Source organism: Poecilia reticulata, linkage group LG23, assembly GCF_000633615.1.
Source record: "Poecilia reticulata strain Guanapo linkage group LG23, Guppy_female_1.0+MT, whole genome shotgun sequence".
Taxonomy (NCBI): domain Eukaryota; kingdom Metazoa; phylum Chordata; class Actinopteri; order Cyprinodontiformes; family Poeciliidae; genus Poecilia; species Poecilia reticulata.
Window position 1 is genome coordinate 6102162 of NC_024353.1, and position 13985 is coordinate 6116146.

At 39.2% G+C, this 13985-nt stretch overlaps 1 protein-coding gene across 4 annotated transcripts in view; it reads right to left on the bottom strand.

The window, feature by feature from the left end:
- Nucleotides 1-13985, bottom strand: part of phtf1 (putative homeodomain transcription factor 1) — a 38703-nt gene that overhangs the window by 4690 nt on the left and 20028 nt on the right. For 2 of the 4 annotated variants that reach the window (XM_017302909.1, XM_008400751.2), the window contains 6 exons: nucleotides 7187-7243; nucleotides 6955-6966; nucleotides 3757-3826; nucleotides 3514-3672; nucleotides 1972-2137; nucleotides 471-632 (listed from right to left, as the gene is read on the bottom strand). In XM_017302909.1, coding sequence (XP_017158398.1) covers nucleotides 471-632; nucleotides 1972-2137; nucleotides 3514-3672; nucleotides 3757-3826; nucleotides 6955-6966; nucleotides 7187-7243 — 626 coding nt within the window. The remainder of the gene's footprint in view (nucleotides 1-470; nucleotides 633-1971; nucleotides 2138-3513; nucleotides 3673-3756; nucleotides 3827-6954; nucleotides 6967-7186; nucleotides 7244-13985) is intronic. The other 2 variants (XM_008400753.2, XM_008400752.2) reach the window with 2 other exon arrangements.

Sequence of the window (13985 nt, forward strand, 5' to 3'; positions counted from 1 at the left end):
TTCTTTTCACTAGATGAAGATGAAATGACACTGATGCATAAAATAACCCAAGACTGAAATCTTATTAGAGGGAAAACATGGAAGGAAGCATGCTTCGTTTAAACACAACCGTAATCAGCAGATTAATCACAACAAAATTAGCTGCAAAATCCTTCAGCTCCTCAAATAAAATAGAAATAAAAAATAGAAACTTTGGTTTCAGATCAGCTGAATTAAGACTTAATTTCTCAGAAAGGTTCAAGGCGACAGTGAAGGATGTTGCAGCTGAGGAAGCACAGTAAAGTCTGAGGCAAGGCTGGCTCTTATTCAGCTTAAACTTTACACATTACTGCCAAATTTCACATTTTAATAAACTGCATTTTGTGTGAATAAATTAAACCAGATATATATTTTTCCTTCTTTTCCTGAAAGCACAGCCTCGTCTCTCTGCATTGTCTCATCACAGGAACCAGGAGAATGAAAATACACACCCAGCTTTACAGATATCATGCCAGAAATCTTGGAAGAAAGCGCCCAGGCTGTATGTGGTGCTGGCTGAGTGAGAGTGTGGCGCCCCCTCCTGTGTGTTATCGGTAGTGCTAGACCCGTCTCCTTCCCTATGCACCTCCATCTGAGATGCCTTCCTCAACTTCCTTTGGTTTGGAAAGAACGGAGATTAGAGAAGAGACTTAGAGAAAACCAAGAGGCCAGAGACGGGAAAGTCTTCAGGATAAGGCTGAGACAGGATTTAAATCATTAAAAAAAAATAAATAAAACCTTCACGTTGGTGTTATTATTCTGCAAAAGTAGATATTTTAATGAACTCTTTAAAACAAAGCATCATAAAAGTGGATAGATGAAGTTTTAAATGCTTATTTTCTCTACTGTTGCAGAATTAACCCTTTCAAAAAATTATTTAAAAAAAAAAGCCACTCAGGTCAAAGAAAATGTTGAACAGATCTAGAAATATGATTTTCTCATTTTAAAGTCAAGATAATTATGATCACTGATAGGAGAAAAGAAAAGGTTTGATTTACTGTTGATGTTACCTCTATAAAAAGTCCCTGCTTGCAGTAACATGTCAGTAAATAAGGATATCATTGAAAAGTTAAACTCCTTTAGCTAAATAACACAGTTATATTTCTGATAGTTTTATAATCAAGAAAAACTCAAGGTTAAGCAGCTCAAAAAGCGCATAGAATCATCAACATCCTCAAGGATGGTAGGCCGTAAAGAATGATTTCACAGCATGTTGTTGGGAAGTTGAGTGGAAGGAAGAACTCTAGTAGGAAACGTTTTGCTACCAACAGTGAAAATTGCAGCCTTGGGATTGTCAAGACATTTTAATATTTGGAGGAGATCTTCGAGGTGTGAATTGTGACCCGAGTCACTGATTATGCAGAAACGGGCAACAAATAAGTTTTATTACTTGGTCTTATTACTCAGGAAACTGAATTTTGGATTTTATTTCAGCTGCAATCAGCTAAATTAACTGAAACAAACAGTTCAAATATTTCACTCTAATGCATTTATACATGTTTAAATTGACTAAAATCAACTTTTCAATGATACTCTGATTTACTGAGATGCATTTGTATTAATGAACTGAACTGAAACTGGCTTCAAATCTTGTTATATTCTGCTCTGATCCCCTCTGGCTGTCCTTCAAGTGAATTAAAAACCGCTAAAGAAAGACAGATGTTTTATCCCCCAAACTCTTCTAAAACAAAGGACCAGTTTTCTTCTGGGGTCGGAAAACTGGCAGCAGCATGCCGACGAGCATGAAGCCAACAAACTGGAAACACTCCAAACACAGCAAACAAGCACACCACTACAAGTCAAGATTCATGTTTTTAACCTCTTTATCAGATACAGATGTCTTTACATCACTTTACTGATAAATTAAATATGACTTACAGCTGAAATTGGTCATTTTCTCCTTCTAATTTCATTTAAAATCCTTTCTGTCGCCACATCCCTTCAGCAGCTCACCTGCGTCTCTTCCCCCCGCTGCTGGAGGTGGGTTTGGGGGTCCTGGTGGAGACGATCTGACAGTGGACGGTTCCCAGCAGCAACATGAGCCAGATGGCTCCGAACACCTCGGTGGCTGGGATCCCATGAGGCTGAGAGATGGACACATACAGGGCGACTGCTGCCACTGAGGAGAACCAGGGACAAACAACGATTAGTCTGGTCCAGGTCCTTCTTAGGCCACAATCATCTCCATCAGGGCAGTAAAAGTCCATCCAACTGTCCACATGTAATAGTTTGAACTTGGAGCCCATTCATCAAAATTGGCAGCTAGAAATGCCTCCATCAAAAACAGGTCTCTAAAGTTAATGAAGGGTTATAAACACACTTCTGAAGTGTGAAATTTAATATGTTTTAAATGTATGGATAAGCTAGGAGTGTGTGTATATATATATATATATAAGATTTATTCCCTTTCCCATCTTCATTCTACTTTAATTTGCTACTTTTGTCCTCTTGTCCAGCCTCCTTTGTGCCCTTTTATCCCGCTTCTCTTCTTCCTGTCCCTTCATCCTTTGCATCCTTCCTTTCTAACTTCACTCATCTTTTCCTTCCTTCTTTGCGTCTTTCCTTCCTTTTGGGGGATTTTTCTACATGAGAAAACTTGTAGGGACATTTTTAAATCAGCATCTGACTGATCAGATATTTGCAAATAAAATCCTGCAGGAAGTACTGATGGTACTGGTCATTGAAGTAAAGAAACGTATACCGTTTATTTTTGTTGTCACAGTTAAACTGAGCATAATGTTTGGGAGGAAACAATGAAAAGAAACAATTTACTTTGTCCAGCCAAGTTTTTTGGAAACCCTTCATGTTGGTGTGTTTGGTTGACCTTAATAGCTGGATGGAGACACTAAAACAGTCTGTAAACCTGACGTAGGAACTAAGTCTGTGTTCAAAACATCAGCAGAGGGTTTAAAAAAAGAAGTGAAATCTGGCAGTAGGCAGATATTTCCATCCCGGATGATCAGACTACACTCTCCAGTTCCTCTGCATTACTCTGTTTTACGTCAAACAGCATTTTTGTCATCGCCTTGAAAGGTTTTTATTGAGTAAAGCTGATCAGGTTGGATTCTCTCTACCGTTTATTCTGGTTTGGAATCAAGATGCTGCTGGTCTTAATGTTTGATGTTAAGGACATTTCCTCTCCTGCATGAGGTATCATGTTCAAGTATCGCAATGTAGTTAAACTGCTCTGTGACATGTAGAATGAGATCAGAGGTCAGAGTGAGAAACTCCCCCGTACCGTGATGCCTGAACCACCACCGTGCTTCACACCACGGCAGTGGGATCGTCTTATAAACCGCCAGAGTGCTGCTCCGTTTCAATTTAGGTCAGTCAACATGCCCTCTTCAGCCCCGGCCCAGACGAGTTTAGCTAATATCTGACATCAACTTTGGGTCCTAAATTTCAACAGGCATCTGTAGACATTTGTTGAGCCATGTGCAATTTACACTATTGGTCTTAATTTAGCATGTTGGGGAGAAATGAGGTCAGTCCTACCTTGCAGCAGATACAGAGCCAACAGGAGAAGGAAAATGCCTTTGGAGGTGACCTGAATCCACCATCGGTAGAAGAATGGGAAGAAGACGACTCTGACGATGCCCTTCCTGGTCAGGGATGTCCACGGACTCTCTGGCTTGGCCTTGGCAAACGCCGAACCTGAGAACCAAACGGGTTTCAGCTCATCGTCTTTCAGCAAAGCACAGAACGCTGTGACCGAGTGTTTCCAGTTTCTGTCGTCACCTCTGACTAAATCCACATCTATCAGATCTGGTTTGAGATGTCCAGTCTTCTTTGGCTTGTTCCTCAAGCCCTGCAGGGGGAGACAGAGACGCAGTTAAAGCCACACATAGATGGAAATCAAGCTCTTCAAACTGAAGTGTTCACTGGGGGAATGAGAACGGGTTCTAACCTTCACCTACTCACTTCTAGAGGGATTATCTATACGCCCAGCATCTACCGGCTCTACTCAGCAGTTTTTATGGCTCCTAAAGGTCTCGGTCGTTGAAAGCGAGTTGTCAGTGTGTGTGCCAGCTGCAGAGCTGGACAGGGCCCTGGGAATACACCTCCCCTGTTCTCGACTTCCTGCACCAGTGTGTCACTTCCTCTTGTGATGCAGCGAGTTGGTCAGTGTGTTTACATGCAGATTCAATGAAAAGCTGGGCTACAGCTTTACATATTGTAGAATGTGAATATACTGCTTACAGTCCAGTTTGTAAAAAGACAAAATAATGTTTTTAAATTAGTTTTATGTATTATTATAATGTGAGGCTGGGGGGGGAGGGGAGCAGGAATTCAACCCAACCTGGCCCTTTGTGGAAATTAGTCACTCCCCTCTAACTTTGTATTAAGTGTTTATTCTGACTACCAATTAATTCTTCCTCACTCTAGTTTGCAAACTTTTTTTAAATTAACAGTATTAACAGTGTTTCTAAAATTAAATTAGGCCATCGTGTGTAAGTTGGATTTAATTGGATGCAAGTCCAAACTTTGACTAGGCCTTTAGGAGTGTTTTGTATTTTTTGTTTACACAAGTTGTCTTAATCTGACATATTTGTTTGATGATCTGAAATATTTAAGTATAAAGAGAAAACTAACTGAAAAATTTTTTTTTCTTGACAACGTACATTTATTTTTGGCAAACACCCTGGATCAATTTTTATAATTGAAATGAAAAGTGATTAGTGGTTAGAGTCCGGCTAACATTTACACAAACGTATCACGTCCTGTTATCAGTCACCAATGAGATATTGGTCTCTTTATCTGAAAACAGCTCACCCGCAAGCTAATCCACTGTTTGCAGAGAGTAATCAGGGTGTAAAGCTGGCAGCAGCTGATCAATAACTTCCTGTTAGATTTACTGTATCGTCATCCTTGATAAACCTGTTGCTCTGTGCTATTTAAAGCCTTAAGCAAATCTTCCACACTGATTAACTCAGGATTATTAGTTTTCCATGTCATTAATAATCTAATACTCTACATTTACTGATAAAAGCTGCCTTTAGCTTTATTTGCTCAAACCTATTAAGGTAAAATGTAATTTTTGATTTTACCAGCAGGAGGCTTTTGGGTTGAAAAGTGTAAATCATAAAATGTCTTCTCTTCAGACAATAATAGCTGCAAGTGAAATAATTAGCTCTTTTGCCATTTTCATTGCAAATTAAAGCATCAACTATTCTGGCATTTACTTTTTAAAAATCTTATTTGTTTTATTTTAATCAAACACAAATAGAATTAACAGCAAACTCAGCACATATTTACTTATTTTTTAAACATTTGTCAATCTTAGCTTGAAAACTGCAGGAACAATATTGGAAGACGCATTGTGCTAAAAATAGAGCTACAGTAAAGTTACATCAAACAACTTCTCCAGATTTATGAGTCATGTTTTTATTAGCCTGTAAGCAGCTTAATTACCCCAGGGTAAGGGTGAAAAGGACACAACGCTGGTGCAGGACTGATAAAGTCTGCCTGCTGCAGAGACCTTTGAGAAAGCCGAGCCAAGGCCAAACGCAGCCCTGTGAGAGGCTCTTCAGGTCTTTGTGTTTTAGTTGTGTTGTGCTGCATAAAGTCCTGCAGCACCGCAGTTACCCAACTGACCTATAGCACCTTGCAGACATTTTCATACTTCCTGGCATAATTTTTCTGGGATTTTATGCAACAAATGACCACAAAGCAGGACATAATTACAAAATTAAATGAAAATCTAATAAAAGGGCACATGTACTTTATTGTAATACTTCTAAAATTCTGTACAATAAATTGCCTTTCACAGGCATCTAGTTAGTAAACCAGCCAGAAAAATATGGCCGTATTCAAGTATTTTTTAATTGAACTGAACTTAGAGGAATGTGTTGAGAAAGCTTTTAGTTTCCAAAAACCTGATCTGGAAGAAGACGCTCTGGTCAGATGAGACCAAAGTGTGGAGGAAAACTGGTACTGCGCATTACAGCACAAATACCATCACCATGGTGAAACACGGTGATGGCAGCATCAGGCTGCGGCCAAGCAAGTCGGAGTTGGAGATGAATTATGATAGAAAACTGCTCCAGCAGGACAATGACGAGTTAAACTCGATTCACATCCCAGACGACTAGCAGCTGTAACAAGGGGGGGCTGAATAGAAAAGCATTCCACACTTTTCAGATTTTACAGGTCAAAATGTTGAAACCCAACTATCATCATCGTTTCAATACCCAATAATGCAGCACTTGGTACTGATAAAACACAATGAAGTGTGTGGTTGGAGTGTGGTTAAATAATCAGGAGCTGATTCCCAGCAATGTGATGAACTTTTATGCACAACACACCATTCCCTCATTATTCTGTAGTTTGGGCCTTTAACCTGACACCATGGTACGATCTTCTGCTATAACCCAGTTTTAATTACACAAACACACAGCAATATTCCTGTTATTAGAGAAGAGAATAATATTTTCAGCACAAATAAAATGTGCTTTAAAATGTGCTTTAAAATGAACCTTGCTATTCTGGTAAATCATTCGTCCCACTTCTCCTCTACAACCATCGACCCGTCCTCTGTGTTTGATTATTGTCAAACTTTGCTGCGGTGACACAAACCAGTTCAATAAAATCAAGAATAAAGTTTTTGTCGCGTGTAAATTAATATAAGAGAAACACAGAAAGTGTGTGGGCCTAAAGCATTTTATTGAGGTCAATCATTTCAGCTGACTGTGGCATTTAACAAAAAAAAAAAAAAAAACTTCACTCGATGCCGCTTTGATTCCATGACTCATCATGCTGTGGTCCCACCCAGACAACTCCGGCTGCATGTTAACCTTCCTGCAGCCGTTTTTAATTAATCAATCTGAACGCAGGCTGGGTTAGTGTGCAACAGCTGATGTCAAACCAACCACATACTAACGCTCTACGGCAAGGGTGAGAGGACATGCACAGCGGGAAGCCCTGCTGCGTACTCACCAGAGAAATAAACTGCAGAGAGGAGGAGGGAAGGATGGACGGAGGAGGAAATGGCCAGAGAGGAAAGAGTTAAAAGAAAGGCACCGGAAAAGAACTGATGGTGTAGCGACATTGAGTCAGAGAGCGGAGAAATAGAACCAGACAAATGAGTGGAGACTGAGAAAAGGCAAAGAATGACAGAAGACAAACTGGAAATAAAGAGTGAGATAATCCAAACATAAAAGCAACAGACCTTTATTTCTCTTTGCTCCACCGATTTCTCCCAAATCTGCTGGTCATAGGCTCCGATCTGCAAAGATAAGCAACTCCGAGTCATGAGTAAGAGCACGCTCTGTGTTAAAGATCCAAACAACAAAAACATTGTCAAAGTTCAACACGTTTCATTTTTCTCACACTGATTCAGTAATTCATGACAAAAAGGGAATGGTTAGCAGTTTCAAAAACGTCTGTTTGGTATAAAATGTGTTTCTGAGATGTAGGATGACACCGCCTAAGCAGATCGCTGCACTCATGCGAATGAGCTCGTCTCCCATTCATGGAGTCTGGGTCAAGCTTTGAGCTCGCCAGTGGAAAGTCTGCATCATTAATGAGTCCTCATTAAAGATTGATGGAAAGACGAGAGGGGGGTCAAGGACAAGAACACGAAGAAACAGAAACAGAGAAAAGAAAGTGCCTCTAATGCAGGATTGTTGCACTGCAAGATGATTTAAGGAATGCAGGCAGCAGAGAAAAGTGTGCAAATGATAAACAACTAATCTCTGACTAATAAGTTCATATACTGTTCAGATGAACTAGTAGCCTGGATGGTCTTAATCTTTAGCTTTCTGGGAAATTCTTAAAATGTTATAAATATATCAATTTGTTTTGCCTGTAAACAGATGACTCTACTGAAACTACAATAGGCTAAATGTGAATATGAGTAAATCAGATGTCAACTTATCGCAAAATTAAAAAAAAAAAGAAATTAAAAAAGTGGTGACTTAACTTAATGTCACAAAAAACAAACAAAACAAAAAAAAACACTAAACAGGTGTACTCGTTACTCTTTTTTTTTACTTTGAATCTTTGGTGGCCAAAGGGAAACTGCAGCTATAAGTTGTCATTCTTTAATCAGCTGCTTGACTGCAGTCAAACCTGGTATTTATGATTGGCCACATATAACCAGACTCTCTCAGTAAAATGTTATTTCCTTCTTCAAATAGCTGGAGATGCCACTCCTTATCCAGGATCTATATTTATTATGAACTCAAAGCAGAAAATGTCACTTTTTTATTTTTTTATAAATCAAACCAGTATCAAAAATTGCATGCTTCCAGCTATTATGGTGCAGCCTTGTTAATTACAAGGAAACTACATTTCTGAGGAAATGTTGACACACATCTTCAGTTCATTCAAGATATGAGAGCAAGACTTCAGCAGATAACAGGAAGGCTGAACGAAAAGAGCGCAGCAAAGTTGCTCTGTTGGACACAAAGATACTGAAGACAGTTTAAAACATAAATTCATTTCGTCTGTTTTAAATGTTTTAAATTCATTTCGTCTGTAGTATTAGATCCGAGTCGGAAATTGTCTGCTCAGCCCATGTCCATTTATGATTCAGCATTCACTTTTTCCACTCAGCATGAAAACTCTCTGTCACATAACCAGCTCCACTCCCAGATCTCACACACTGCAGGTGGGAAGGCTACAGGCAGCTCTGTGCGCTCATCACACTCTGGCTTTACTGGTCCTGGATGTTGCTACTGGGTTGGCCACTTTACAGTTCTACCTGATGGTTTTTATGACGCTCGACTCAGCCAATCAGGAGTGAGGGATTGGCAGGCAGGCCTGCAGGTTATTGAGACGATGCCAAACCACTGCAACACACAGGGCAATTCTGCAGAAACTCTACAGATAATCACACTGCAACAGTGCACTTTAAATCTACAGATGTATTCTCTAAATGATAGCATCTCGATATACAGACACACAATGTGAAATGAGCAGAGAATATGGAGTATGTTCTGTGTGGAAGAAGAGGACAGATGGAGGGCAAACTTGACCAGATTACAGAGTATGAATATGAAAGAGGGGCTTTAAGGAGGGAAAAAAAACCTTAATGTGTCGTTTCATCATAAAGTCATGAGGTAACTGAGAGCTAAAGTAAATCCTCTTATCCTCACACACACACATTCCTGCATCACTTTCTGCTCCTCTCAAAATAAAGGAGCCCTTTGCTGCTAGAGACAGCATCTCTATTTAAACAGCAGCTTAAGAGGAAGTTGAATATTTTAGCCCTGACCAAGTCAAACAAAGGTTTTACGAAGATTCAAAGAAGATAAATCCCAGGCTTCAGTGATTTGAGAGGCAAAACATCTGCTGAAAGTGAAAGAAGGACGACAAGGCGCTGCTGCAGCACGGCTGGCGGCGTTATGACACCAGTTGGAGGGCAGAGAGAGAGAGTTGCATAACAGCTGTCTCTGCGATGCGCAGGAACAGGTTTACTGAAAAATAAGCGCTTGTATGAACAAACAGAAAAAGTTGAGCAAAATTGCCAGCTGTGTTTAAAACAAGCCGATCATCGATGTCTAACGATAAAGTTTAAATATTTATTTTGTGGACAAGAACGATCGAACATCAGGTAGAGGAATCATTAAACTCGCATTTTTTTCAGCACAGAAATGCATCGTTTTTACTATGATTCACTTATTTTCTTTTCTGAAGATTGTAACTCATTTCAGAAAAAAGGTTCGTTTGTTATTGTGGTTTTGAAATCTACAGAAATCGTCCATGTTTAATGGACAACTTAAACGTATCCCTAACCCAAGTTAATTAAATCAAAAGGTAAATCATGATACATTATTAAAAAAAGTACAAAAAACAGTCTCTTATGCACCTCTGTTGGTATATACAGTTAAAACACTGTAAATACCAACAGATTTTGCTTTATTTCATTGAATTGTACAGCACTTTAGTCGACATAGTTTTACTATATAAATAAATTGTCAGACCTTTTAGCTGTTTATCTAAAAACAGTTCGTATAAACATTTAATACACTCCAACTCATATTGCTTGGATATAAGGAAAAAGAAAACATTCCTTGCTCTTATGTGGAAAGTAAAACAAACGATGAGAGTTGCCAAACAGGTTTTCTGCAGCTGAATGAATCATAAAAAAAATAAAAGGTCAAAATCAACATTCCCGTCATGAACAACAAAAGCTTCAATGCCATGTGGATGACCTCTCCTTCCTGCTTCCTTCCAGTCTTCACACCTCCCACTGTCAATAAGTCAGCCATTAAAAACCTCAAGGTTTATTTTTTAGATTACAAATGCCTTTTGCTGATTATACTTGTCATGTTACGTAAAATTGATCGTTTCTTAATTGCTTTTGTGTTTGGAACCAAAATAAAGCATAAAGTGATTAAAATATAATTAAACAGACACAGGTTTTTATTATTAAACTCCAAAAACTAATTTCCATTTTAAAAAGAAAGAAATGTGACTACTAAAGTTGTTTTAGAGACAAAGCATGTAAATGGGAAACAACTGCATCATAGTTTTGTTTCTGTTTTCACTGCTAAACAATTTCCTGAGAAATCATAAAACAGGAAGAATGAAGAGAAGCTGAAGTGCAAAAAGCAAACCACATCTGACATGATTTTCTAATTTTTGGAGTCTTATCCATTTTCACTTGTATATTTAAGGATGTTTCATGGGTGGAGGAGTTAAAAGCAGTCAGGAATTGGCTCTCTGTGTTGGTGTAATACAGCAGAACCCACGACTGAAAGCTTGATACTAGATGTGTAAAAGCTCCCTCTGGTCTAAATATAAACATCCTCCACAAACATCCCAGCGCATCCAGAGAGAATCTTCACACCAACACTTTGCACTTATGTAAATCCATTTGCATTCACGACTCTAGTCCACAGAGAGAAAAACTAAGCTGTTTGGCTTCACTTCACTCCTCAAACTTTAAACTCTCCAGACAACTAAAGCAAAAGCAGATTATTTCGATAGTAATTGTGGAAATATTACTAATCAAAACGCTCACAATTAGGATAATTCATCTCCAAAATAAACTGAAAAAAGGCTTCACTGCTTGGCTGCACAGACATACTGCTATCTGGCACCCAGCAGACTCAGAGTGCATGACCCGTCGCTGTGATCTGAGCCCAACTCGGCTCTGTAGTTGGAGAAAAAAAGGCTCTCAACATAGCAACGATTCGAATCTATTTGCAGCAGGCGTCCAGACAGAGTCAGAAATACACTGTGACTCATCGCCTGTGGCGCACACAGAGGCTGGAAGGCTGCAAGGCTGCAGATGATAGAATCAGTCTGAAATATGAGATAAACTATTAAGATTATTGACCAACGTATACGTCTGAGTGGTCTGTATAGCTCAGCTCAGCTCAACATGCCAGGTTACGGATCTTCCAGTTTACACGCCTAACTAATGGAAAATACAGATAACTTGATACTTATGTCAACGAAGTTTGTTAAAAAGGAGCTCAATTAAATAATTCAGCAGTCAAGCAGGCTCTGCAGGATGATTCACTGAGCTAGATTTCCTCAATTGTTCTGGGTTGGTGTGTGTAAATTAGGTGCCGCAGAATATACTTGCTGCATTTTCCACAACATGTGCGGGCAAAACATGCCTAAGTGGGGCAGATTAGCACAGCCAGACTGCTGGCAATATTTATGCAATAAAAGCAAACACCATGCACCATGCAATACTGTGCCATGTTATTTCACAAACAAAAATATGAACAGCCAACAGAGAACCATCATGAAGTCAAAGGGATTTTGAAGATGAAGCAAATAAAAAGATTTTTAAAAACAATTTTTTTTTTTTTTTGCAAAAGCCAGTTAGTGCTCTGCAGATCCTCGGGTTTTAATGTCATTTTCTCAGTGAAAATCACAGATATGATGTGTGACTCATTCAAAATATTTTGCCCATCTTTTTTGCGTTAATGTTGGCTGACGAGGCAAAAATCCCTCACCAAATATCTCAAACCAAGCGTCTCCATCTACACCTTATGGACCCCTTACATGTTATTGTTTACATCTGGAAATTTTGCACATGCGTACAATTTTGGAGAGCAAAAATACTACTCTTCTACATGCCGTCTATAGTCGCACTCCTGCAGCAGAAGCAGGTTTCATCCAGTTAATGAAACTTGGTTCTGAGAAGTAGGTATTAATTTAGTGCATCGTACCACAGGAAATGAAGAAATAATGCAGAAATAAAACGAACAACAATATTTGTTGTTGTTTCGAAAACCACTTTTTTCTCACTCCGTTAGCTGCGCTACACATAGACACGTTGCCATTACTGACAGCGACGCCACTACGCTTCAGGACTCAACACCAAAAAAAAACAAAAAACACTCAACACATTCAGTCCGTTACAGTGTTATGTTTTTAGTCTCGATGTGTAGTTTGCGATTATTAATAAGTAATAGCTGTGGTCGATTAGCTAATTTAAACACCTGCTTTACTGATGGTTTGTCAGAGTCGGTGTTTAAGTGTTTTATTTTGAACTGAACCAAATTTCCATCACATCAACATGTTACCGTTGTCAAAGCAAAGCAAGAATAACTGAACTACTTCCCTCTCCCTTGCAATTTTCTTCTTAAAACTTTTTACTGACCTTGTTATCTAGTTGTTGTATTGTTGACAAGTAGTAGAAAAGCACTGCGTCCTTTTCCTTTTATATATCAGACATACCTTTAAGATTTAACTCAACAGCTAAAACCAATGGTAGTCATCATCGGCGAGCAGCTTTTTGCCCTCCAGTGGGGAGGTGGGGGCGTGACATCACGCTGAAATAGGTCCATAATCCTGTTTGTTTCACGTTTCATTTTTGTTCTGAATCTTTGTGTCAAAACTCTAAAACAGGTGTTTTTTTATGTTATGGCATGCTAATCTCATACTAATGCCTAGATCACTTTTATAATCCCATAACGCAACTTTTTCCACCTGTTGAGGCTTGCGTAGCACCTAGGAATCTCCTAAAGGTAGTTTTTATTCATCTGGAATGGCTTCAGCTCTTCACTTGTCCCGTTTCTCTGCATGGCCAACATAGCTAACTGAAAGTCAATCTTTGCTTTCCAGCAACTGCCAATAGCATGCTGATCGCAGCCAAATTTACGACGCCTTACCTTGATCCACAAACATTACTTTTGTTTGCATTTTATTCTGGTGTTCAAGGTGGGGAAGATGGCAAGCAACTAAACTGAGTGACACATCTACGAAATAAACACCCTGACAACAGGTGTGCCTGCTTCTTAAAAAGGTTAATTCACTCTGAGTCAGTGGCTGTCATCTGGGTGGTGCTTCTGCCCAGACAAGCTTAGTTCGACACAAAACTCATGTAACAAGATCCACTGAGAGAGTTATCAACTTTGATCTGAATGCCGTCTGGTTTTTGTCCAGTTTCTGACATTTAATCTAGACGTATAATATGATTTAGGATTTCTCATCTAGTAGTTGAGCTAAATTAAATTCTGGCTGTAATTATATTAAGACGAATTTAAACAGAAGCTATAAAACGCCGCTTGGAGAAAGCTGTGTTTGAGAAAACGGTGCGTACAAACTTTTAATTAAAGTCTATAACTCGAGTTATGTTTTGTTTGGATGGTTTAAAAGGCAAACAGGACCTCAGAGAGGAGAAAGGATGTAAGATGCAGGCAGAGGTTTCAGAGTAGAAACAAGCAGAGCAAAGAAGAGATAAATGAGGCTGGAATGATAAGAGATGCAGATGAGAGTGTAAGCTGATGAGTGCAGGAGGAACGGTGCAGGAGTCCAGCAGAAGATCAGATATCCGAGACCATGGAAGAAGAGGACATACAACACCGGCCTGGCACACACGGAGCCGGACGACCCGAAACGTTTTGGCTTTCCGCATGTGTGCAGATGGAAAAGGGACAGGAAAGTCAGCAGCAACCCATCTCTGCGAAAATGTGTTGTCTAACTTTAACAGTAGTAAACTTTATTGTTTATGGTAAAAAATAAAGTATTTTGTCAAGCTAACACTTTTCAGCAATAAG